This window comes from Macrobrachium nipponense, chromosome 3 (assembly GCF_015104395.2).
Source record: "Macrobrachium nipponense isolate FS-2020 chromosome 3, ASM1510439v2, whole genome shotgun sequence".
NCBI lineage: Eukaryota > Metazoa > Arthropoda > Malacostraca > Decapoda > Palaemonidae > Macrobrachium > Macrobrachium nipponense.
This window is the reverse complement of record NC_087202.1, coordinates 119,005,391-119,033,234: the sequence shown is the minus strand read 5'-3', so window position 1 is coordinate 119,033,234 and position 27,844 is coordinate 119,005,391. Positions and strand designations below refer to the sequence as shown.

Genomic DNA, 27,844 nt, shown 5'->3' with positions numbered 1-27,844 from the left:
TTTGATTAGGGCTGTTATTGATCTCATAGATGAGAAATGCTAGCTCCCTTCCTGCTACCTCATCTTATTGCGAATCTGCTAGACACGCAAGATTTCGCCATTTTTTTCACAGTTGGAACTTCCTGCCATCTTGATCAGATTTACAATATTTCACTTGATAAACTAACTTAGTAGATGCTTTATCCTACTATTTTCACACTAATCTTATCACCAACAGTTCACGAATACTTCTAGATATTTTTTAAATTTCTAGATGTATGTTAAACGCGTAATATCTGCTGATTAATCAGATTGTGTGCGGGTATGTCTCGCCAAGCAAAATGGCACTACTCGAGAGGAGAGAGAGAGAGAGAGAAAAATGTTATTGTTATTGTTTAATCTGATTAACATAATATTATTTGAAAACTAGTACTGTATATTATTATTTTACCATAAAATGTAGTAATGCCCTTAAAGATATACTGTGTACATACACTTCCAACCCAGAGGGCAAGAGTTACCACTATGAGAGAGAGAGAGAGAGAGAGAGAGAGAGAGAGAGAGAGAGAGAGAGAGAGAGAGAGAGAGAGAATTATCCTTATTTAAAAGAGTGAAATGGATAGATTATTGTATTTCTTTAAATTATCACATGAATTTTGAAATCATTTATAGGGGGTCGAGTGAGAATGGACAAACAGATACACATTCAGTCTCAAGGGCAATGTAGTAGGCAAGGACTATCCCTTGAAAGACCCAAGAGAAGATTTAAATGACCTTAGGGCATGTAGAGGTCGAATTCAGATATGTATAAGGATATGACGAGTAGAGGACTAAAAATATCTGTAAACGAGAATATGTATTGTTGAATTGTGTAGAGTATTTTAAACTACAAAAACAAAGAGAATGAACTGTTGACTACATCTATTTGTGCAAAAAGAAAAAATATTGGGAAATCGTATATTTCTTAAGGTTTGGGAGAGAATGGATCTGCGTATACCAAAAAACAGAATTGCTCCAAGAATATGTGTGTTTGTATTTTTGTATGAGATTTTCATTTATAGGAGGGAAAAACTCCATTTGACCTACAATCACATATTCTTCTTTGCTTTCTATCTTTCTCAATAATTGCAAATTGAAAATGTTATATTACAAGTTATGATGATATTTTGCACTCTTTCTATTGATCTTGCACTGCAAGTAATCTTTAGTCCAAATGCATAATGAGATTTACCATGGTTGTGTTTGAGAGTATGCCCAAACGTATTATTATTGCTCCCTAGGGTAAGGATTAACAAGGAATAAACACTGTCACTTCCAACCAAGAACATTCAGCAGGCTGGGAGGAAACGTTTAAAGTGACCAGAAGGTTTGGAAATAGTCTAGGTGCATCAATGTAGAGGTAGTAGATGAGAGAAAATTAGAACCTTTGGTTAATACTGAAAGTAAAACACTAATGACTTCAATAAAATGCTAACGCGAATTTTGTAATTACAGTTATATTATTAATATTATTATTAATATTTGAAAATATTAATAAACATAGTACATACTACATGTACCATAAAAATTCTCTCATCTCGATAGAAGAAAGAGAGAAAGTATTATTTTTATTATTTAATGTTATTTAATTTACACATAAAATTTTGAAGACATAAATTCCATAAAAAAAATTGAACAAACAACTTTGCAAGGTTTCTCCAGGATTCGAAAATGTTGCATTCCTGTTCACTTATCTGTGAAATACTTGCATATGATACAGGCAGTCCCAGGTTATCAGAGGGGGTTCCGTTCCCGGGGGTGTGCCGATAAGCAAAAACCGCCATTAACCAAAACTCAGTGATTTATGGGGCCATAATGGCGTCGATAACCGGTTATCGGCACCATAAGCATCCTTATGGCGCTGATAACCGGAACTTGTCCCATTATGGCACCATAAATCGCTGATTTTATGGCACTATACAAGTGCCATAAAACAGGATCACCGATAACCAAGTCCACCAATAACAGGGGACTGCCTGTAATTAGTTATGCTTCAATGAAAAGTTCGTGCTATCGTGAATTCGCACAACTTGAATTGCGTAAGATTGAGGTATTACTGTATTTAAGTTCTCTTGTGACAACATAGGATGTGATGTCATAGAAGACAAGATGGTAGCGGCGTGGGGTGGAAAGGTAAACTATAACAGAGCGTACAGTAGAGGACACACGGAACTGGTGTTTGGTAGGGTAGGAGAGAGCTCTCTGCCTTATAGGAGTTTGTAAGGTTGTATGTTATGTTGTGTTGTTCAAAGTCTTAAGCTGGAGTATACTGGGATCGAGGAACATGAACAGGTAGGTAGATTGCACATTTGTGGCACAAAGGAAAGATTTAAGCTATGAAAATATTCAAAGCGAATACCTTTTTTCATATGGAAACAAACCGCTTGGTAATGTTACATCTACACCAAGGCGATAGGATGGTATCTCTGGATATGTAGGATGCATATTTTCACATACTGATCCTCCCAGATTCAAGGAAGTTTCCAGACTCGGCTGCCAAGTTAGCCTGCACTATCCCTCTAACAATTAAACATGCCCCAGTATCAGACTGGGTAAAATCTGTTAAACCATTGATTTACCAGGATTGGAAAGGAGAATGGGCCTCGGTGCCAACAACAAATAAACTTAAAAACATAAAAACTGAAGTATATGCATGGAGGACATCCTCACAGGAGGAAAGATCAAAAGAGGTGATCCTAGCAAGCAAGGCTTCGTATAGGACACACAAGATTCTCGCATGGTCACTTGATGTCAACACCACATGCTGACCCAATGAAGTGTAACAGATGTCAAACACCCATGACAGTACAGCATTTACTTGTTAAGTGCCCAAATTGGACCCAGCAAAGATCTATTTATCTACGTAATTCAAAAATGAAAAGTATTCTTGCTGAAAGCAGAGATTTTTCAATTAATAACATCATAAATTTTTTAAATAAGACAGGTTTCTCAAATAAAGTCTAAATTTTTTTTTCTTCTTCTTCTTCTCAGGATTGATCCCTGAGAACCAGCCCGAGAAGAGTCTACTTGAGACTCAGTGGTCTGGAAAAACTAACCCCTATTAACCCTTTCATGTCCAACTGACGTAATAGTACGTAAAAATACTCTATCCCCTATCTATCCAACTGACGTAGCGGTACGTAAAATTTACCGAAATTTTTTGTATGTGTGGTAGGGGCATTTTTTTTTTTTTCGACAAGTAGTGATTTCCATAGGCTAGATCATACCTTGGACCATGTATCTCGGGTATCAATACGCCAGCAAAGTAGTTTCTGTACTGCGCATGCTCAAATCCCTGGCGTAGTAAAATTCTCATAATGAAGTCAGTTGATCGCACCTACACTTCCCTCTCAGTGACCCCAAAGCCATTTTTCTTAACTCTCCTTTTATTCTTCAACTTCTCCTCTACATTTTTGTATATTTACAAAGTAATTTCTATGAAAAATAACCGAGATAGGGCTCTTCAAAAAATTTTTATTCAAGCAATAAATGTTGTTAACGGTGAAATTTTTTTTCGTTTTGATCAAATTATAACTTCAAAATGAAACTGTTGCCGTATCCAAAGCCAATTTTATTGACCTTCCCTTTATTCTTCAACGTTTCCTCTACATTTTCATATCTTTACAAAGGAATTTCAATGAAAAATAACCGAGATAGGGCTCTTAAAAAAAAAAAAAAAAAAAAATCTAGCGATAATTCTCACTATGTGCCGGGCAGAGCGCTCTGTTTCTTATCCTCTTTTCTATCAATTTTTGTCACTGGCTGGACTTATTCGTTTTCCATTGATTTATATGTCGATATTTAGGGAATTTTATTGGCTTTCTCATAAAAAATAACTCATTCGCCTGACTTTCATAGTTTTTGGGTTAGGAACAAAAATATAAAAAAAAAGTAAAGATTTTTTTTTTTTTTTTAAATAACATTTTTTCGTATTTAGAGGGCTGGGACTCTTATTCTGACTATTCCACCATAAAATACTAACATTTAGAAAAAAGGACAGCAAAATGAACGTTGTTGGCATAAAATTTATATTTTTGCTGAATTTCCAAAATAATTATTTTTTCGCACTGTCGAGCACTCCCAGACACCTCGGATATCTGGGGGGACAGTGCTCAAAACTAAGCGGATATGAAAGAGTTAATAACAATAATCAAGGAAGTTTCTATGGTTTGTATTTCAGAACAAGGTTTTCCAGCTTCAGGCGTTGTGCTTTGGTCTGTTTAAAGCTCCTTAGGTTTTCACTCGAGTACTATCTCCTGTAGGCAAGTGGCTGGAGTTGATAGGAATCAACATCTAATTGTACTTGGATGACTGGCTTCTTCATTCTACATTGCATCAACAGTGCGTGAAGGACTTAGAAACAACACCCCATCTAGCTCAACCATTGGGCATTTTGATAAACGTTTAAAAAATCTCTGATGACTCTGTCGCAACAGATTATTTATTTGGGAATGAATCTGAACAGTCAAGCTTTTCGGGTTTCTCTATCGCAGAAGAGAGTAGATTTATGTCTGCAAACAGACTGCCAGTTCCTAGCCATGAAGAGTTGTTCAGGTTGGCAGTGGATGAGCTTGCTGGGAATGCTGGCTTCAGTAGAACAATTTGTAAACCTAGGCAGACTTCACATGAGACCTCTTCAGTACTACCTCAGATCAAACTGGTGTCAGAAGAGACAGCCAGACTCTTAATTTTTTGGATTTTGACAGAGATAAAACAAGACCTTGGTGGTTGTTGAGGGAGAAGCTGCAGGAAGGGATCTCCCTCGCCCCTCTGAACCCCAACCTAGAATTGTACTCAGATGCATCAGATCTAGGTTGGGGAGCTTTATGGGGAAACAGAGGAATATAAAGGAAATGGACGTCAGAACATCGATCCTTCCACATCAATGTCAAGGAAGTATTAGTAATTTTCCTGGGACTTCAGACTTTTTCTCATCTAGTCACAGGAAAAATGGTAGCAATTTATTCCGACAACAAAACAGCTATGTCGTATGGTATGTTTGGAAGCAAGGAGGTACCCACTCATTCTCTCTTTACGAAGTGACCAAGAACCATCTTCTTTGGGTGAATCAGAGCCAGATAAAGCTGATCTCCCACTTCGTTCAGGGAAAGATGAACGTCTTTTTGGATGAACTGAGTCATTCAAATCAAGTAGTACTCCTAACAGAGTGGACTCTAGAATGGAAAATTTGCCTAGATCTATGGAGGATGAGGAAAACCTTCAATAGATCTCTTCGCCCACTCACGGAACTGTCGTCTTTCCCTCTTCTGCTCTCCTGTTCCAGACTCCTTAGCCTGGAAGATGGACACAATGCTCCTGGGTTGGACGGGCCTAGATGTTTATGTCTTTCCCCCATTTGGCATGATCAGAGAGGTGATAAACAATTTCTTGTCTCACCCCAACATCTCCATGACTTTGATAGCTCCTTTTTGGCTCGGGAAAGAGTGGTTCCTGGACCTTTTTCAACTTTTAGTGGACTTCCCAAGACTCCTGCAAAGATGGTCGCTGCTCAGACAGCCCCACTTCCTCGGATATCATCAAGGATTGTGTATTCTGGCACTGACAGGATTCAGACTGTCATGGACCTCCTCAGAATGAAGGGATTTTTGAGGAAAGCTACAGATGCTATTGCTAGGAGTAGCAGAATCTCTTCTAGCAAACTCTATCAGTCAAAATGGTCTGTCTTCAGAAGATGGAGCAGAGAAAATCACATCTCAGTGAATGGTAAACCCATGAATACTTAGAACCCCCTCTAAAAATGCTAATAACTGCCTATCTTGAAAGTTCAAATACCAAATGTATACCTTAAATAACATCCTACGTCAAATATTCCATAAATTACTATCCTATTACTGTATTAATCTTTAAGATTATATTTTTAATATTTCAGAGTCATCTTAAACATTTTACCATTAAAAATACATATGTACAGCCAATAAACACTTGAGAGAGAGAGAGAGAGAGAGAGAGAGAGAGAGAGAGAGAGAGAGAGAGAGAGAGAGAGAGAGAGAGAGAGCATTGAATTGGCAACATCATATATCTGACCATCAAGAGTGAAATTATGAATTATTTCATAGACATAGAGAATAGTCATGGAGAGAGAGAGAGATAACTTCTTACAATATCTAAAGACTGAACTTGACTTCTATGGGCAACATTCCTTCCCCTCCGCCACTACTTTATCAAACTGTCATTTACTCCTCTCCTAAGTAGATAAAAAGACTGGTTATCTATTTCTTTTATTGATCTTATTAACATTTGAAAATTACTAGTTGCTGTATTAGGTAAATCATTTATTTATCATACTACAAAACAAATAATCATACTTAAGAAGAGAGAGAAAGAGAGATATTTCATTGTTATTATTTAATCCCATTAAACTTTATATTATTTGAAAATTAGTAATGTAAATTATTATTTTATCATGAAATATAGTAGGACCCATAAACATTATAGTGCGTACATATAACTTCTAACACTTCAGGTAAAACAGAGGGAGAGAGTCACCACTAGGACATATGTATCTTGTGAAGAGAGAGAGAGAGAGAGAGAGAGAGAGAGAGAGAGAGAGAGAGAGAGAGAGAGAGAGAGAGAGAGAGAGTTATCCTTATTTAAAAGTGAAATGGAAAGATTATTGTATTTCTTTAAAATAGTATCACATATGAATTTTGTAATACAGGTACATATGTTGTTATTATTATTATTATGATTATTATTATTATTATTATTATTATTATTATTATATTTCAAGTAATTGCTGACTCAGCTGCGTTAATTTTATAAAGGTTCTTCTCTATTTTTCTAATTATTGTTCTCTCATTGTTGCTTAAACTGGTGAGCAACGCACTGAAGGTTGGTATGTCTTATATAGGTAATAGTCAAAGTCAATTGAATTTTATAAATAAAAATTCTGGTGGTGTTAGTCAAATTTTTATTAATAACACAATTGACTTTGACTATTACCTATTTAAGACATGCCAACCTTTGGTGCATTGCTCACCAGTTTAAGCAACAATGAGAAAACTGTAATTAGAAAAATAGAGAAGAACCTTTAAATTAACACAGCTGAGGCAGCAATTACTTTTAATAAAACATGTTTAAAAGAGGGCTTACTTCCAGCATATTATTATTACATACATATACCATAAAAATTCTCTCGTCTTGGAAGAGAGAGAATATTAGTTGGCAACATGCTCCCCCTTCTGTCACATTACTTGACATATTTGACAGCTCTGGACCTCAGCTTAGTACCTGGATCTAAAAAAGATGTGGGGTAGAATGGATTTTCCTTCATTCTTACATAATTTTTTAGTTTATGAACTAAAATCTTACTAATTCACTATAGTATTTTCTTTAATGAATTGATATTATTGCTGTTTACATTAATATTAATATTTGAAAATTAGCAAATAATTTATTTATCATACAAAAACATACCCTCTCCTTCTTCTTAAGAAGCCTTATCACAGAGGCACATTCACAAGTGCAAGAAGACTGTCTCTCTCTCTTTTCAGAGTCAAAGCACATGAAGTTCAAGCAGTACCTACTTTGCTAGCATTCTGTTACAGTATGCCTTTGGCCTCAATTCTAGTGGAGGTCAAAGTCAGTTTTTGCTTCTCATTATCTAAAGGATGTCAAAAGTTTTTGAAAAGTGTTTACTTTAGGACCAATCTCCACAGCCAACATGGTATTAGGAGAAGAGTCATAGGGGATTTTCTGTCCCTTAAACTATCTTCCCGCCTTGGGTTAAGGCATTGAGTTTTTCGGTACCCTCCAATTCTTATTTTAGTGGATGGGATTGTGGTTTTTAATCTAGTGCAGGTGTTGGTGTTAATGAATTTCTGGTTTTTGTTGTGCCCAGGGCAAGGACAATGTTGTTTTGTCTTTTTATGTTTCATCGGTGTACTGCTTGAAACCAAAGTCATCCCTACTAAGTAGAAGCTACTCATGGCCAATACTGCCAAGTCTTCTACGATTCAAGAGAGCACCAACCAGAGGCAGTAGTGCAATGCTAGCAATTATCTATTTCAAAGCCATTATCTTTTCTATAATGTCTTGGAGTAGTTAGCCCATGTTTCCCAACTCCTTTTAATGTGGAATCAGCTATGTAACTGCTTGGTAAGTTACTTGTGTGAAAATGACATTTTTATGATAAAACAGTTTTACACAATATACTTGCCAAGCAGTTATATAATCAAAGCCCTCCTTCCTCCCCATGGATGGATGTATTTTTGCAAAAAAATGAATTGGGAGTTTCTGCTGGATTGTACCTGGCTATCCCGAAACTGGGCAGGTCCTGATCACGGACACTAGCAATGGCAGCACCACTTCAAAATTTGAAATTTGGACTGCCAAGGTAGGAAGCTTTCAGCTATGTAACTGCTTGGTAAGTATATTGTATAAGATTTAGTTTTATCATAAAAATGTCATATTAAAACAGTAATTACCAAAATTTGAGAAAACTACAGATGTACCATTCATGTATGAGCTTATGTCAGTCATTCCAACAATTTTTAAAAAATGTTTGGCAATGCTGTGGATACTGATGCTTGTAGCTTAATGTACATCTAAGCACCAAACCTGTATTTTCATCATTTTTAAGTGTTTAAATTTGCTTCTCATATCCTGGCTGTGTTGTAATTAACCTTATTCCTTGTATTGCGGAGAAAGAAATGCTTAGGTCTGTGAACTTTTTTGATGACATTTTCATCACTTTCTCTCTCTCTCTCTCTCTCTCTCTCTCTCTCTCTCTCTCTCTCTCTCTCTCTCTCTCTCTCTCTCTCTCTCTCTCTCTCTGGCATCTGCTGTGTCATCTGTTAAGCTTTGTAATTCACTCCCAGTTTCCATTAGTTTATACAACAAACTTATGTATTTCTTGTACATTGATTCTTTTGATGTGCATTAAGTTAGATAATGATTATGACTTATGGTGGTATCACCCTCTATTGTAAATTTGTATATTAAATGAATGTGGAAGAGAAAGGAGACAGATTTGAATGAAGCAAGAATGGAAAGATTTCCTGTATATATATTTGATAATGCTTGTGGAAAAGCATTTGGTTTGACAACTTGAGTTTTAAAGCCAGTCTGACCAGTTCAAGTTGTGAGCTGAAAAGCCTATAGTCTTGACTAGCAGTTTACATTTATGGCAGAAGTTTTGTCTAATGAGAAGCAGTGATGAGTCTGATTTTAAATATTTAAAATCTGATTTTTATATAAGTGACTTACCAAGCAATTACATAGCTGAAAGCTTTCCACTATGGCAGTTAAAAATTTTAATTCGCAGTGGTGCTACCAACGCTTGTGTAGGTGAATAGGACCAGCCCACTTTTGGGATTGCCAGGTACAGCTCAGCAGAGAGCTTCAATTCATTTTCTGCCAGCTCCTGAATAACATCGGTGGTTTTGGGCAGCCCTCTTCATCATCTCTAGGATTGTTTTCCATTATTTTTTGGTGGCTTTTGCTGGTTAATCATGTTTGTTGAGGTTAACCTTATTGATTTTATTGCAATGTCTGATTCTAGTTCTTCAGGTATTCGGTATTGTGTCGATAGTAGAAAGACTAGGTTATTTAAGATTACTTATGACTCTCACATTAAGTGTGCTAATTGTAGGGGGCAAGAGTGTAACAGAGATCTAAATTGCTCAGAATGTCAAGGGTGGGAGGATCAGCAATGGAAAGTTTTTAAATCTCATCCAGAAAAGTTGGATAGGGATAGAAAGAGGAAGGCGACCCTTAGAGCTGAAAATAGGGTGAGCTTAGAAGCTGCTACTTTGCTTACAGCCGTAGAGAATAGCTCTGTTTCTTCTCCTTTTATTCTTGCTATTTCTCCCATTCTTAGCCCTTCTGCTTTGTTATTCCATAATCCTGTACCAGGTTCCCATGCTTCCAATCTTGACGTCATAGCCTAGTCTCAAATCTAGGTTCGACAAGAAGTTTGACTTTTTAGCTAACTCTGTTATGGAGTTAGGTTTATCTTTCAGAGTGTTTATTGAGAAAATGACCAGTGCTAGTGCAGTGCAAAGTGGTAGTGTTGTGCCTGAAGAAGTGGCTGTCCATCCCACCTGTGCTCCTAGTTGAAGGTCTCAGTCCCACTGCCCCACACTGGGAAGAAGACATACTAGAGGTCCAAGGAAGGCTGGTGGGGTTTGCCCACAGGCAGTCACCTTCTCCGTCGGGCCTGTTGTGCACTCCCAGGCTGTGACCAGAGCACCACTGGAAAGGTATCTTGGTTAGTGCTGTGTGTATGTCTTCTGACTCGGATGTGTCTTCTCCCAACAAGAAGTGCCAGCGGTGCTGTCTGGTTACCTCATGACCTATGAAGAGGCACTCTTCTGTGGTGGACAGCTCTCCTCTTCCTGTCAAGAGTTATAAGGAGTTTAGTGTCCTTAACCTTCTTGCAGCTTAGCTTTTCTGCTACCTGCTGCTTCTTCAGTGCGCTCTCATCGTTCTTCGGTGGATAGCCTGGAGCCTCCCAAGTCTTTTGAGTGCCCTGTGTTAGCTCCTAAGTGCTCAGAACTTCATCGCAAGCTGTCTCTCGTTCTCAAGCGTAAGTCTCCTCCCAGGTGCTTGGCCCCAGATGTGTCACGCTCAGTACCAGATGTGGGGTGCTTGGTGCCCAATGTGGGGCGTTCAGCGCCAGATGTGGGACAGTGCCAAGTTTGGGGTGCTCTGCACCACTGTCTCCTAAGAACAAGTCCACAATTCCCAAGAGTGAGGAAGCTTACTTGTCCCATCTCATCCAATGAAGAAGAAGCTGATCATGTAACTGCACCTTCTTTAGCTTATTCAAACCACCTTAGATTCTTTTTGGCGAACTTCCCAGACTTCTTCGAACCTGCTCCACTGAATTTGCCTGCTTCGACTTTCTTTACAAGGAAAAGGTCTAGTGATAGTTGCCTTACCAAGTTAGTCCTTTCCTCCTCCTCAAAGAGCCCTGCAAGAAGTGGATGAGTGGTTGGCATCCAAGAAGGAGCAAGGTAGGGCAACCTTTGCTTTCCCTCCATCTACGCTGTTGGAAAGGAGATAACGATTTTATTCCACTGGAGAGGCTCCTTCCTTGGGAGTTTCTGCTTCCTCTCAAGAGGACTTCTCCTGTGTGGGCAATGCTACGCGACGTGCTGCCTTTGCATTGGCCAAAGTTATGTTCTCCTCACCAGATCTTGATCACTTAGTTAGTTTCCTGGATTTGACTGTGGGAGCACTAGTCTAGAAAATTGAAGACTGTCCTAGCAGAGGATTTTGTAGCTGACTGGTTGGATGAATTGTCCTGCATGGACAAGGCAGTCAGGGATGGATGGCTCAACAGAACTAGCTTTTCTGTTTTTTGATGGGCATACTGAAAAAGCGGGAGTTGTAGTGCTTGTTTGCCACTAAGGGAGTGAAAACTACGCAGAAGCCAGCCTTCTTGTTCTCCCCTTTAGATAGGATGCATCTCTTCCTGCAGAAGACTGTCAAGGAAGTGTTGTCGGCATTACAGAAGAAGTTGACACAAAATCTTCTTGCACAATCAACAAAATGCCCAAAGGAAACTTCTACTGCTACCAAGTTTTTCTCCCCTCTGCAGCCCCCAGCCCTTTTGAGGAGGGAGATCTGGACTTCAAGCTAGACCTTGGACTAACCTTTTCCCCCTTAAAGGTCCGTCAAGAAAACCTCTTTTAAACCTGCAAGTGAGATTCCTGTCCTTCACGCACCTGTTGGAGCAAAACTCCACCTTTTGGGAGGAATAGAACCAAAGAGGGGCAGAACCTTGGGTTCAGAGAGAAACTTCCCTTGTCCAAGTCGCAGGTCACCATGACGCCTTACTCAATAGGGTCCAAGAAGTTTTTGGCCCTATCCCAAGAAGTCAAGTCCCTAATTTAAAAAGGGGAAATAAAGGAAGTTGTAGACCAGACCACAGAAGGATTCTACAACTGGCACTTCATAGTCCTCATGTCATCAGGGGGCTGGAGCCCCATCCTGGATGTCAGTGCCTGGAATCTATTTATGAAAATGAAGTTCCATATGGAAACTAACTGCTTAGTCATGTCGGACATGGAGGATGCTTATTTCTACGTCCCCATTCATCCAACCTCCAGAAAGTTCCTACAGTTTTTATTTTGAGGCAAAGTATTCAGTTTTGGGCCCTGTGCTTCGACCTGTCCACAGCCCCACAAGTCTTCACTTGGGTGCTCTCACCCCTTGGAAAGTGGTTCACCTTCTCATGGTCAGTGTATCTCTCTGCTTGGACGACTCGCTCCTTCGCTCCCTCTCAGAGCAACAGTGCGTGGAGGACTTGAAGAAGACTCTGCCTTACTCAGGAGTTGGGCATTGTAATAAATACTCGGAAATCTCAGATGACACCAACTCAGAGGATTCCTAATTTAGGGATGACTCTGGATTCTCCAGACTGTCCGAGAGTTCCTCACTCTCTCATCCTGCTCAGCGGTTCAATGGATGAGCCTCCTGGGAACCTTGGCCTCAGTGGAACAGTTTGTGAGGTTGGGCAGAGTTCACAGTTTTTTCTGAGAGCAAACTGGTGTCGGATGACCCAGTTGGACTCTTAAGTCTTTCTGATCATGTCAGAAATAAAGGAGATTCTTCGATGGTGGTTGTCAGAAGAAAAGCTTCAGGAAGGATCTTCTCCCCCTGAACCTCAACCTAGAATTTTATTCTGATGTTTCAGACGTAGGTTGGGGCCTTGGGGGCCGCCCTGTCGGAAAGTCAGGAAGTTGCTGGAAAGTGAACATTTCAGCAAAGGACGTTACACATCAATGTTAAGGAACTGAAGGCGATTCACCTGGGTCTTCAGGCCTTTGCTCTGCTAGTTTTGGGCAAGATTGTCGCAGTCTAAGTGGACAATACCACAGCTCTGTCATATATCCCCAAGCATGGGGGCACTCACTCCTCCTCCCTTTGTGAGGCAGCCAAAGATCTCCTTCTCTGGGTGGAACAGAATCAATTCAAGATCATTCCTTGTTTCGTTCATGGAAAATTGAATGTCTTAGTGGACAAGTTAAGTCACTCCTGTCAAGTCCTGCTGACAGAGTGGTCCCTGGACCCCAAAGTCTGCCTCGACCTATGGAAGTTTTGGGGCAAACCTTCCATAGACCTCTTTGCAACGTCAAGGAACAACCGTCTTCCAGTCTTTTGCTCCCCAGTCCCAGTTCCTCTTGCTTGGGTGACAGGTGCAATGGTGTTGGACTGGACAGGATGGGATGTCTATGCATTTCCTCCTTTTGGACTAATCAGTGAAGAAATCAACAAGTTCTTTTCTCATCACAATGTTTCAGTGACTCTTGTGGCCCCATCCTGACCTAAGAATGAATGGTTCCAGGACCTTCTTCATCTTCTAGTGGACATCCCTAGGGTACATCCGCAAAGACAGTTGCTGCTCAAACAGCCCTACTTCAGATTCCATCAGGGATTGTCCGCTCTGGCCCTTACAGGATTCAGACTGTCAGGAGCCTTGTCAGAACGAAAGGATTTTTGTGACAGTGTGCAGAAGCTATTGCTAGATGCAGGCGAGCTTCTCAAGCTCTGTCAGTCCAAGTGGATGATTTTCAGAGGACGGTGCAGCCAAAATCACATCTCTTCTGAAACATCTGTAAGTCAAATAGTGGACTTTTTTCTTTTTTTGAGGAATTCTAGGAAGCTGGCTTCTACTATGATTAGAGGTTACAGATCTATGCTTAGTTCACTGTTAAGCATACAGGTCTAGATCTGTCCTCTAATTAGGATCTCTGTGATCTCGTTAGATCCTCAGAAACTTCCAAGCTAGAGAAGTCTTGGGTAGTCTCCTAGAATTTGGACGTGGTTTTGAAGCGGCTCTAAAGTTCCTCCTTTGAACCTTTAAACTCTGCCTCATTCAAGAACCTCATGAAGAAGACACTTTTAAGTAGCATTGGCCACTGTTAAACGAGTTACCAAAATCCAAGTGATGGACAAGGAGGTTGGATTTGCGCAAGGGGACGCAGTCTGCTCCCTCATTGTTGGTTTCTTCACCAACAATGAGGATACCTCTAAGCCCTGGTCCCACTCCTTTGCCATTGAGAATTTAATGGACATTCTTGGGACAGAGGAAGATGAGATGCTTCTATGTCCTGTTAGAGCTCTAACGTACTACCTGTATAGGACAGAGAAGATCAGAGGAGATCAGTGGACCCTCAAACAATCCATGGTGCTCCGTGAGGAATCCTTCACGTCCCCTTCCAGAGAATGCTCTCTCTTTTTTCAGAGAAGCCTGATTGCGGAAGCTCATTCTCAGATCCAGGAAGATGTTCTTCCACTTCTTAAGGTGAAAGCTCATGAGTTTCAAGCTGTTGCCATGTCTAGCTTTTCGCCATAACATGTTGTTGTCTTCAATTCTACAGTCTACTTTTTGGAGGTTCAGGTCAGTTTTTGCCTCACAGTATCTTGAGCTGTGGCAGGATCACAAGCAAAGCAAAGCAAACAAGATTTCCCCACATCTATGTTAGTCTGTCCAGCTACCAAAATTTCCCCCTGCCACACATTCCTCTTTACATTAGTAATTACTAACAGGACTATTGGTTTAATGAGGTAAAAACAAAAACTCTCAAAAACCATGTAGTGCTCACCAACTTTTGACACAATCAGGGCGAGACACTCCGCTGTCCACTGGATACAGTCGCTGAGACACAAACTCATCCACTAGCACCTAACACCAGACCAACAACTGCCAAATACAACACGACAAATCACTACACAAACAAAAACCAATCAACATCAAGGTTTCTCAACAACTCAAAAAAACAACAAATCACTAACACACAAACACCAATCAACATCAAGATTTCTCATCAACTCAAAAAAAACAACAGATCACTAACACAAACAAACACCAATCAACATCAAGATTTCTCAACAACTCAAAAACTTCAAACACAACAGGCACTCACCAGCTCAACAACCATCAGGTGGACACAAGCACAACAAATTCAGTTACTCAATATCAAAACAATAAGAAAACATACAACAACAACTGATAACCAAAAACTGCCTTGACTGACTGACTACCAAATACAGACTGATCACTTCTGACTCCCTCAAGGCTCCGCGACTGAATCTGCAGACGAACCCAACCGCCCGCCAACAAGCAATTCATTCACTAACTACCTCTCTCTCTCTCTCTCTCTCTCTCTCTCTCTCTCTCTCTCTCTCTCTCTCTCTCTCTCTCTCTCTCTCTCTCTCTCTCTCAAAACGGAAAACCACAGAAACAAACCTTCCCCATGCTACCTTAACAACAACAAATTAACACAAAACACAACATAGCAAATACACAAAACATCTAAACCCTTCCTATCGCCTCCAACGAACACAAACAACCTAACGAGGCAACAACCAAAATAACCAGCCACACTCTCTCTCTCTCTCTCTCTCTCTCTCTCTCTCTCTCTCTCTCTCTCTCTCTCTCTCTCTCTCTCTCTCTCTCTCTCTCTCTCACAAGTGATTGAGAACGTTGTCAAATGCAACTAGTACATCACTCCTCCATAAAGCATGTTGAAGCTGTTTTTGAAAAATGTATCATGTTAGGGCCTTTATCTGTAGTTGGCATGTTGTTGGATAGGAAGCCTAGGGGAATAACTGTCCTTCTACTGATTCCTTGCCTTGTTGTAAGGTCTTTTGAGTCAATGGGAAGCCTAAGGGTACATGGTACCATCAGGCTTTCAGTTTTTGTTTTAGTGGTTGTGGTGGTGGTTTCTATCATAGTGTAGGTGACAGTGTTTTTTATTCTGGTCTAAGCCCAGGGCAAGGACAATATTTTTATCTTTGTCAACCATTGGTGTACTTCCATGGCTGCAAAGTTTCCAATAAAGGAGGAGTGATTCTTGGGCAGTACTGCCATGCCTTTTACAGGTTAACAGAGCACCGACCAGAGCCAGTAATCACCTGCAGCAGCTCTCTTACCAGGTAAGGTACAGCAAGCATGGTTCCAATGCTAGCAATCTTTCTATTTCAGTCATTATCTCTCTTAATGCTTTGGAGTAGTTTATGCCCATGATTCCCACCTCCTCACAAAGTGGAGTCAGCTATGGAATTGCTTGGTGAGTCACATGATAAAATAGGTTTTTTCCGGGCTCAGCCGGTGTCGCTTCGTGAAATATCCTTATAGCACATATTTCTAAGGTAAATATTACTAACATTACCAGAGAAAAACTAAAATGGTATGTCAGAGTATTCTGACTCGCTCACCTTATATAAAAGGTGTCGGTATGGTTTCTGGGGCGAGTGAAACCACTACCACGGGTCTCTTACCATTTAGATCCCTCCTTCTACAAAATCCCCCTGCTAGAGAGGGCTGATACACAGCCCACACCAGTAACTACTACTACTAGCGCTCCCAACGCCAGCACGAGTGCCTCTAGCGGCCATCCTTTTCGTTAGCTCCATCTCGCACACACGTTTTTTCTCGCTGTGTTTTTGTGCTTCCGTTTTTGGATTTATCATTCATCATGGAACTCCAAGCCATCGCCGCAGCTAAGTAAAGTACTGCTAAAGTGTTTCACGTAATTTTAGCCAGCTAGGGCCCGTTTTCCGCTTTTATTTAGGTTTTATGACGGCGCCCTCAGCGGCATGGCTACAGGGTCGCCTCAGTCGGCTCGCCCCACGTGTTTCATTGTTTCGTGCTTCTTCGGTCTCCCATACCGTTGTAGCTGTAAACCTTGAAGTATTTATATGATTACATTTTTGTGTTGTGCAAGATGTGCTTATATTTTATTTTATTTTTCATGGGGATTCTAGCTCGATTGAGCTCCTGCCTATGTTACCTTAGCTCAGTGTTCATGCATGCATGTCCCTTTGTCTAGGTCTGTTAGGCATATTAGGACATGTGTCCTCTCTTTTTAGTCCTGCCACCCTGGCCGTCGCCCTCCGTTCTTACGTATCGGCAGAGGCCAGCTCCCGAGTAGTTAGGCGCCCTTCCTCCCAGGTCGGTTAGCGTAACTTCTCCAGGACATTACTTTCTCTATTAATGCTCATTCTTTTCTTTCCCTGTGTTATTTTATATTTTGCATGCTAGAGACGGTTTGAGGTAGCCTAGGCTACCCCTGTTCGCCTGGTCTGTCCTACCGCGTGGTCCTATCACACTCGGAGAAACCAGGCGATCACCATGAGCCACCCAGCTCTGTCCCCCTGCTTCTCCCTCCCTACAGGGGGAGTATCGCTCGCTCACGTTGCCACGGCAACCATCCGGGCTCTCTTCCCTTTTCCCCGCTACTAGGGGAGGGTACGGGAGCCAGCGGGGGGACATCTGGGGCTGACTCTTCCTACCGCTCTCACCCTTGGTACCACGGGGGGGGTCTCCTGTGCGCTCGGGCTTGGCTGGCCACCACGCTCGGCCGTGCTCGGGCCCCCTCGGGTCCCTTGCCGCTCTCTCTCACCCCGAGTTACCTCCCTTGCCCACCGCGTCAGCGGCGGGCTCCGCTAGCTCCTTAAGGGGGGTGACGGAGAGAAGCTCCGCTGCATGCATCTATTTACCATTATTTATTCTTGTTATTATTATTACATGTTTTTATGTTCCGCTAAGCTGACGGAGTTCCCGCTCACCAACCGGGTTCTCCTCCTGCCTGCGAGTTTTTCATTACGGCGGAGCTATGCTCCCCTTAATTATTTATTTATTTCTGGTTTAGCCTGCTCATGCTTCTCCCTGCAGACCTCGTACTCCTCGCTCCGGCGTATAGGCTGGTTACTAGTTTGGTGGAACTCCTTACCCCGGTACACCGGAATTTTTCTAACTAGTATACCAGTCCTATTGAACACTCACCACTACAGGAGAACAAGAGAAGGCTAACATCTATGTTAACCACTCCGGTATCCGCCGGCGTTCAATGTCACTTACTGGACTCAGTCCTGTTAGTCAGTGTTGATACTCATGTATCTGTTCACTTACAGGCCACCCATTGCCAGGAATCTGGCTGTAACGCTGTCCTACAAGACCCTTGTGGGTACGAGGTCTGCCAGACCCACGCCGTCTGCGCCATCGGCTACGGGGACATAGTGGTCTGGCACCATGAAACCTGTTCCATTTGTTATGATCTTGTAGATCAGTTTACCTCCGGTGTAAGTATATGCCGGAGTATAGTTATATATTTTTTGACTACAGATACAGTCCTAATAAGTGAGATTATAACAAGTGATATATTACTCATATAGTTCGTTATATAATTTTAAGCTCCCCTAGCCTAGGGCTTACAATAACCCTCTCTTTCAGGCTGCTGCTGTCTAGGACGCCGCATCAACCACCCTGAAAGCCTGGGTTGGCGGGTTTGGGAAGAACGTTACCAAGGGGCAGCCATACATCCTTGACAAGAATATGGCTGTCCGTATCTTCCCCGACGGAAAGTCTACCTGCTACGTCAACCCGGCAGCGGCGGCCCCGTACATTGCCGCCATTCAACATCAGGTGGCTCAGGCGCTAGCAGACCCGGGGAACTCAGAAATCGCAGACAACATGGCAACGCTAAATTTGGACCTTGAACCAATGGCGGTAGGTGAAGCAGGTAGTATGCTAGATGAGGCAAGTTTGTTGGGGGCTCAAGGGCTTACCTTGGGTCCGTCTGGATCTACTTCCCCTATCCCTTCTACTGCTTCTTTCCAAGGTTTTTTAGAAAGTGAACTTTCGGTTAGGCCGAAGTCCACTCAAGCTATCCCTAAGGTGAAAGGGAAGCATGAGATTAAGACCCTGGAGAAGACGGTGTCTAAAAAGACTACGTCTACTTCAACTCATAAGTCTCCGGCTCACCATCCCGGAGCAGAGAAGTCGAAGTCTACCTCTTCACACTCCAAAGGGTCCAGAGGCAAGTCCTCGAGGGACAAGGCTCAGGCACCTGCGGATCCTGAGCCTTCGACCTCTACGGGGACACGCCCCAAGACTCCAGCCGTGATCAAGGAACCTAGCCCCTTCGACACGGAAGCATTTACTGCAAATATCATGCAGCAAGTGGGGAATTTTGTCGGGAACCTAGTTCAGGACAAGTTCGAACAGATGTTGACTCACATCTCTTCTTCTTTTGAGGAGTCGGGCCAGTCGATCCGAAACATTTCGGAAAGACTGACCAACCAGGAGAACCTGATGGCAGGTCTCCAAGAGAACCCTTCAGCAGTTCTCCCACAGCCTGGTATGGCGATGCAAGGCATGCCGGACTACAACACCCTCCCTCCTTACACGGCGAGCAACCCATGGAGGGTCTCGTCTTATGCCCTCTTTAAGGACGGCATGCTAACGTTGGGGGACTGTGGTACTCGAAGGCTTGAGGACTTCGAGTTCCACCCTGTTGACCTGCAGCCCCCCTTCATTGGTTACGCCCGTCTCACGGAGACAGCGATGAGGAGGGAGGACATAATACCCAAAGAAACTGTCATTTTCAGCCGAGATCAGGCACAGAGAGATTGGCTGAGGAACTTAGAGGACTGGGATTGCACCAATAACAAGATGCAAGCCTTTAAGAGTCCCTTTACTATCTTTGTGGTGGATGGAGAAACCCCCATTCCGTTCACCACAAAGGTGGCGGAGTTAACTCTTCAGGCCGCTATGAGGGATGAGCCCATGCCTCAACTCCGAGAAACGGAGCCCACATCTCTTCTCCTCCCAGGCACCGAAGATCTTTGAGCAGATCTCCCAGCTACCTTTACAGTAGGGAAACTTAAGCCAGATTGTGCAATAACACAATTTAGCAAAAAGCTTCCCAGGCTCCCAGACAATCTCATACAGGCTGAATTTGACGCTAGGATCAGGCTAGGAAGGTCCCTAAATACCCTGGTGATGACAGAGGTTTCGGCCGTAACTTTCGGGAACGAACCCCTTTTCAAGCTGATTGCCAAGTCACAGACACACACGGTGCAATGTGATCTCTATGACTTCGCGATTGCAAGACGCAATTGCAGGAAACACGTCCTGCAAGAGGCTACCATTCGCCACGAACCGAATAAGTTGCTCGTGGCTTCCATCTGGGGTGCTGACCTCTTTCCGGAGTTGATGGTCAATTCGGTTCAGCATGAGGCGACAAGACTTAATCAAAGTCTTAAGGTCCGTTGGGGACTTTCGAGTAAGAGGAAGCCTGAATCAACTTCCTCTTCTAAAAAGTTGAAAAAGCCCAGGAAATTCCAACCTTTCCAGGCTACCCAACAGCAGCAGGTGGTACAACCCTCCACTTCGAAGAGTCAATCACAACAGTTCCTCCTACTGACTCCCCAAAACCAGCCCTCCACCTCTCTCGCAGTATCACCGGCCTTTAATCCAGTTTTTGAAGGCCAAGCTTTCCAACCTTTTAACAGGTTTGGAAGAGGCAGTAGGGCTAGAGGTGCATTTCGCCAAAGGGGCGGCGGAAGAACACCTAGCAGAGGCAAACGCTTCCGAGGAGGACGCGGGTCACGACCTGCCCCAAGTCAGTGAGGACCCTCAGGTAGGAGGGAGACTGTTCCTCTATCGCCACAGATGGGGATTCAGCAATTGGGCACAAAGTATTGTGTCCAAAGGACTGGGATGGAGCTGGATCAAGGGCCCCCCTCCATCCAAGACCTTCCTTCAACGGCCAAAGTCGGAATTGATGGAGTACGCTCAAGAACTCCTTCAGAAAGGAGTAGTGTCAAAAGTCAGGCATTTAAAGTTTCAAGGTCGCTTGTTCAGCGTGTCAAAGAAAGGCTCAACCAAACAAAGAATAATTTTAGACTTGTCCCGTCTAAACTTATTCATTCGTTGCGACAAGTTCAAAATGCTGACTATCTTGCAGGTGCGAACCTTACTTCCCCGTGGGGCCGTCACCACCTCTATCGATCTTACAGACGCATACTATCATATCCCAGTGGCAAGACACTTCCGCCCATACCTAGGTTTCAGACTAGGGAACCAGGCATTCTCCTTCAAAGTAATGCCCTTCGGGTTGAACGTGGCCCCCAGGGTATTCACGAAGATGGCGGATTCAGTAGTTCAACAACTAAGGTCTCAGGGGATAATGGTAGTCGCGTATCTGGACGATTGGCTTGTTTTGGGCAACAAACATCGAAGAATGCCGCAAAGCAACGATCAAAGTAATACAGTTTCTGGAACATCTGGGCTTCCAAATAAACAGGACCAAGTCCAGGCTAACGCCAGACTCCCGCTTTCAATGGCTCGGCATTCAGTGGGATCTAAACTCCCATACTCTGTCAATTCCGTTGGCCAAAAGGAAAGAAATAGCCAAAGCAACAAAGCAATTCCTCAAATGCAAACAAACATCAAGGAGAAACCAGGAAAGAATCCTAGGTTCTCTCCAATTTGCCTCAGTGACAGACGTTCTACTGAAGGCAAAACTAAAAGACATAAACCGAGTCTGGCGCTCGAGAGCAAACAACAAGTCTCGGGACAGATTGTCAGCCATCCCGCCGATTCTCCGCAAACGACTCCGCCCCTGGGCGGAGGTCAAGAATCTATCAAAATCAATTCCTCTTCAATTTCCCCCTCTGGCATTAGTTATCCACACGGATGCTTCACTAAGCGGTTGGGGAGGGTACTCTCAGTTCAAAAAAGTACAAGGGACTTGGTCCCCTCAATTCCGCCAGCTTCACATCAATGTATTAGAAGCTATGGCAGTGTTTCTCACACTAAAGAGACTCCTACCAGCCAAGAAATCTCATATCAAGCTGGTATTAGACAGCGCAGTAGTAGTACACTGCATCAACAGAGGAGGATCCTAATCAAGCCATGTGAACCATGTCATGATAGCCATTTTTTCACTAGCAGCCAAGTACAAATGGCACCTATCCTCCACTCACCTGGCGGGGATAAGGAACGTGATAACAGACGCCCTGTCTCGTTCAGTTCCTCTAGAGTCGGAGTGGTCTCTGGACAGGCGTTCATTCCAGTGGATATGCCAAAAGGTACCAGGACTCCAAGTGGATCTGTTCGTGTCACAGTCGAACCACAAGCTCCCGTGCTATGTGGCTCCCAACCTGGACCCTCTGGCTTATGCCACAGACGCCATGGCCATAGATTGGAATCAGTGGAAGAAAGTGTACATCTTTCCTCCAGTGAATCTTCTTCTGAAAGTTCTGAACAAACTCAGGACTTTCAAGGGACAAGTTTCTCTAGTAGCCCCCGATTGGCCCAAGAGCAACTGGTTCCCACTACAGTGGTCCCCCCGTATTCGCGGGGGATGCGTACCAGACCCCCCTGTGAATAGTTAGAACCCGCGAATGTTTGGAACCCCTATGAAAATGCTAAAAACAGCCTATTTTGTTAGTTAAAACTCAAGAAAAACCCACTAAAAATTTTCATACTTGGTTTTTTTAATAGTTTTATCACAAAAAGTGCATTTTATGATGAAATTCATCAAAAAAAAGCAGGAATTTGTGGATATTTATCATAGAAAAATACCGCGAATGCGCGAATTTTCCGCGAATAATGCAGGGAAACATTCCCCAGAGAAATCCGCGAATGTGAGAGTCCGCGAATCTGGAGAACGCGAATACGGGGGGTCCACTGTACTTCTGGAATTGGGTCTCCGACCTCAACGGATTCCCAATCCCAAGCTATCTCAACCAGTACAAACGAGGACTGTGTTCGCTTCCTCAGGAATTCTCAAAACCCTAACTTTATGGACTTCATGAAGTTCGCGGCTAAAGAGATGCAGACATTGATCCTCAAAACATCCTTTTCTTAGAATCGGATAAAAGAGAATCAACCCTACGTCAGTATGACACAGCTGTTAAAAAACTAGCCAATTTCCTGAGGGAAACAAAATCTCGAACCATGACTACCAACCTGGTTATTTCCTTCTTCAGATCCTTATTTGAAAAAGGTTTAGCAGCCAGTACTATTACTACCAATAAGTCAGCTCTAAAGAAAATTTTTCAATTTGTTTTAAAATAGACTTAACAGACTCCTATTTTTCGTCTATTCCTAGAGCTTGTGCTAGGCTCAGACCAACAGAGAGACCTAGCTCAGTTTCATGGTTCTTAAATGATGTTCTCAAACTGGCTTCAGATACTGATAGCAATTCATGTGGCTATATACTCCTCCTAAAGAAAATATTATTTCTTCTAAGTCTGGCCTCAGGAGCCAGGATATCTGAACTTTCGGCCCTTTCTAGAGATTCTGGCCATATCGAATTTCTTCCATCAGGAGAAGTTCTCCTCTCTCCAGATCAAAAATTTCTGGCCAAAAATGAGGATCCGTCAATGAGGTGGGCCCCTTGGAAGATCCTTCCTCTTCCTCAAGACCCCTCTTTATGTCCAGTTACGACCTTACGAGCCTATCTTTCTAGGACATCTATGAGATCCTCAGGCCCCTTATTTATGAGGGAAAAAGGTGGCACTATTTCCTTGAAAGGAATTAGGCAACAGATCTTGTACTTTATTAAACAAGCCAACCCAGATTCGTTCCCCAAAGTCCACAACATTAGGGCAGTAGCTACCTCTATCAATTATTTCCAACACACGAATTTTGATGATCTGAAAAAGTACACAGGCTGGAAATCGCCAACAGTATTCAGACGCCACTACCTGAAATCCTTAGAATCTCTTAAGTTTCCAGCAGTAGCAGCGGGAAACACAGTTTCTCCTGACTCTGCCTAAGTAGTTTAGTTGTAGATCCAGATCTCCTTTCTACCTGCCTCACTAACATCCTTCCTGCAATCCTGCCACCAGGTTCTACTCTACTCGGTTTGGAGCCTTATTTTTTGCTAGGATTACTCACACCTGTAAATAACCTATTACTATATTGTCTAGTTTTAAGGTTATTATAAGTTATCATAAGTTTACTATAACTTACCATAAGTTAATTTAATTATATATATCATATCCGCTGTAATTATAACTTTTAGATTATATTCCTCTAATGTGCTGTTTTTTGACGTATACCTCAAGCTTGTGGCCATTTCTCTGGTACTATTTCACGAAGTGACACGGGCTGAGCCCAGAAAAGGGATTTTGACGAATGAAAAATCTATTTATGGGCAAGGGCCCGTGTCGCCCAGTGAAATCCCACCCTGCTTTACACCCACCCTTGGGCCCAAGCTTGATTTTCTAACTCCAAGGATGGCCGCTAGAGGCGCTCGTGCTGGCGTTGGGAGCACTAGTAGTAGTAGTTACTGGTGTGGGCTGTGTATCAGCCCTCTCTAGCAGGGGGATTTGGTAGTGGTTTCACTCGACCCAGAAACCATACCGACACCTTTTATATAAGGTGAGTGAGTCAGAATACTCTGACATACCATTTTAGTTTTTCTCTGGTAATGTTAGTAATATTTACCTTAGAAATATGTGCTAAAAGAATATTTCACTGGGCGACACGGGCCCTTGCCCAGAAATAGATTTTTTCTTTGTCAAAATCCCTTATATATACCTACCAACCAATTATACATAATCGGAGGCCTCTTTCCTCCCCACAGATTGACATTGTGGCTTAAATGAATTGAAGCTCTGCCGAGTTGTACCTGGCGATCCAGAAAGTGGGTGGGTCCTGTTCACCTACACAAGCAATGGTAGCACCATCATGAATTTGAATTTTTAACTGCTGTGGTAGGAAGCTTTTAGCTATGTTATTGCTTGGTAAGTATATATAAAACTTTAATTTATCATAAGAATATCATGTCTCTTTACAGGCTTGCCTTCATTCAGCTTGTGGTACTCCCTTTGGTATTGGCTCTGATATAGGAGGATCAATTAGAATGCCGTGCTTTTTCAATGGGATTTTTGGTCACAAGCCAACTAATGGTTAGTTTAATTTATTTTTCATTTTATACATAATTATTGACGAAATTGAGGATTTCCACCAATCGTCAAAATATACATGTACTTTTATCATTCTTGAATCAGCTAAAAACAATCCCTTGGTTTTTGTTGTATGCTAGCATCCCAAAGATAAAAGTGCCAGATAAACTTGAGAACTATTGGAATTGCTGAAGCATGTCTCATAACCATTCAAACATATTGATATTAATGCTAAGATTTCCTTAAAAAAACATGATAAAAGAAGACTACTTGTTATAATAACTAGTTGTGAAAACACATTAATGCTAGAGATGGATTTAGGTTATTGATGATTTTATAGAGCTAACAGTTGATGATTTGCCTGAAAAGTTAGTTGTTGTTTGGCACACTAAATTGGAGATTTATTAAAATCTGTGAGAACAGCATCACACTTTTCATCAGGAGGAACATTTGGACATGGAAACAAGCAAAATAATACAATCTAGATACTACTGTTCTAAGATTTAAAGGTTGAAAGTTCACTCATGAACAGCAGATGCAAGGGCATGATACTGGTGCTGGGTTTGACCATTATTTTTTAGGAAAATGTCTTTTTTTTCAGATTTTTAATGCAAAACTAGGATTTTAAGAAATACCATGTCATTATTTTGCAGGTGAATGGCACTTTGAATTATTGTTGATTAGTTATAGGAAATTTTATTTGTTGTATCATTTTAAACTGCAGAGTATTAATTCCCAGTTCTTATTTTAAAAATGATCTTTTACCAAGTAGTTTCCAAGATATTTTGTACATGAACCAAATTCATGTGGAACAAGCCCACAGAAGCCATTGACTTGAAATTCAAGCTTCCAAAGAATACAGTGTTCATTTCAAAGAGGTTATACATGGTAATAGGACATACAGAAGGAAAAGATCATTTATTAGAAAAGAAAAAAATTATTAACAGAATTAATAAAAAAAATACAGTACATATGCCAGCTTAAGGCAACCTTTTAACCTTAAAAAATCTCTCTTTAACCCTTAAACGCTGAAGCGGTAAAAAAAAAATTGTCTCGTGTGCCGGAGGTGTTTCAGAGTGAGCGCGGAAGCGGAAAAAATATTTTTTTCAAAAAATCACAGCGCGCTTAGTTTTCAAGATTAAGAGTTAATTTTTGGCTCCTTTATTTGTCATTGGCTGAAGTTTAGTATGCAACCATAAAAAATGAAAGAAATTATCATTATCATATATAAATAATGCGATATATGATAGCGCAAAAACGAAATTTCATATTTAATTGTATTCAAATCGCGCTGTGCGCAAAACGGTTAAAGGTAATAAGTTACTTTTTTTTCGTTGTAATGTACACTAAATTGCGAGCATTTTGGTATATAACACACTGTAAAACGATAAAAGCAACACAGAGAAAATATTATCACAAAATAATGCATGAATTCGTAACGCGCGGACGTAAACAAATATTTTTCTCAAAAATTCACCATAAATCTAAATATTGTCCTAGAGACTTCCAATTTCTTTCAAAATGAAGACAAAGGATTGAATATTACTATACTGTAAAGTTGTTTTAGGTTACAATTGCAGTTTTCGACCATATCTGACGAGTTAAAGTTGACCGAATGTAGAATTTTTTTATATATATATATATGCAATTATTTTGGAAATAAGAAAAGCTACACCTTCAAATATTTTTTCGTTTTATTCTACATGAAATTGCGCACATTTTCATATATAAAACTCTATGAAATGCCTAATATGAAACGGAGCAAATATTCCGAGAATGGGACGTACGCATTTCGGAGATTTGTGGCGGAGAATCCGCGCGCTTAGGGAAGGAAAGATTTTTGTTTAAATTCACCATAAATCATAAATCTGGTTTTTGCTAGAGACTTCGAATTTGTTTCAAGATGAAGAAAAATGACTGAATATTACTAGACTGTAAGAGTTTTAGCTTACAATTGCGTTTTTCAACCATTTCGGTAGAGTCAAAGTTGACCGAATGTGGTTTTTTTCTATTTATCGTGATTTATATGCAAATATTTCAAAAATGAGAAAAGCTACAACCTTCAATTATTTTCTGTTGTATTCTACATGAAATTGCGCACATTTTCATATATAAAACTTTATGTAACGGCTAATTTAAAATGGTGCAAACATTACCACAATCGCACGTATGATTTTTTCGGAAGAGTTACCGCGTGGACGTAAAGAAAATGTTATTTTTTTCATAAATTCACCATAAATCGATATATTGTGCTAGAGACTTCCAATTTGTTGCAAAATGAAGGTAAATGCTTGAATATTACTAGAATATAAGCGTTTTAGCTTACAATTTCGTTTTTCAACCATTTCGGTAGTCAAAGTTGACCGAAGGTTGAAATTTTGGCAATTATCGTTATTTATATGAAAATATCTCAAAACTGATAAAAGCTACAACCATGGGTTGTTTTTAGTTGTATTGTGCATGAAATTGCGCACATTTCCATATACAGGCGGTCCCCGGGTTACGACGGGGGTTCCGTTCATAAGACGCGTCGTAACCCGAAAATCGACGTTAGCCGGAACGACGTTCTTGAAAACATGTCCACAGGGAAAATTTCACTACTAATTTGCAATTTTTCTTAGGGCCGTATCTCTGAAATTATCACTAATTTACTTTTTTCATGTGCAACACTGTGTATTCACAAATTACTGTATATTTTCATTAAACTACGAGAGAGAGAGAGAGAGAGAGAGAGAGAGAGAGAGAGAGAGAGAGAGAGAGAGAGAGAGAGAGAGAGAGAGAGAGAGAGATAACTCTTTACGGTTTCAATAGATTGAAATGAATGTCTGTAGGCAACTTTTTCCCCCTCCCATAAATACATATATTTCTCCAGAGAAGAGAGAAAGAGAGGACTGTGCAATTATGTTTGTCTGTCTATCAATTCTTTTGCTGAGAGGGAGAGAGATAAAAGGAAGAAATAGAAACACCAAATGTATGACAAGTATCTTGTGGAGAGAGAGAGAGAGAGAGAGAGAGAGAGAGAGAGAGAGAGAGGAGAGAGAGAGAGAGAGAGTTGTCCTTACAGTATTTAAAAGAGAGAAATGGAATGATTATTGTATTTAAAATACTCAGATATGAATTTTGTACTTATAGTATTATTGGAAAA

At 41.4% G+C, this 27,844-nt stretch overlaps 1 protein-coding gene across 7 annotated transcripts in view; it reads left to right on the top strand.

Moving 5' to 3' along the window:
* The window catches only part of LOC135222004 (fatty-acid amide hydrolase 2-like), a 351,694-nt gene that overhangs the window by 241,210 nt on the left and 82,640 nt on the right, over nucleotides 1-27,844 (top strand). For all 7 annotated transcript variants that reach the window (XM_064260114.1, XM_064260117.1, XM_064260115.1 and 4 more), the window contains one exon: nucleotides 24,591-24,702. In XM_064260114.1, the coding sequence (XP_064116184.1) occupies nucleotides 24,591-24,702 (112 nt within the window). The remainder of the gene's footprint in view (nucleotides 1-24,590; nucleotides 24,703-27,844) is intronic.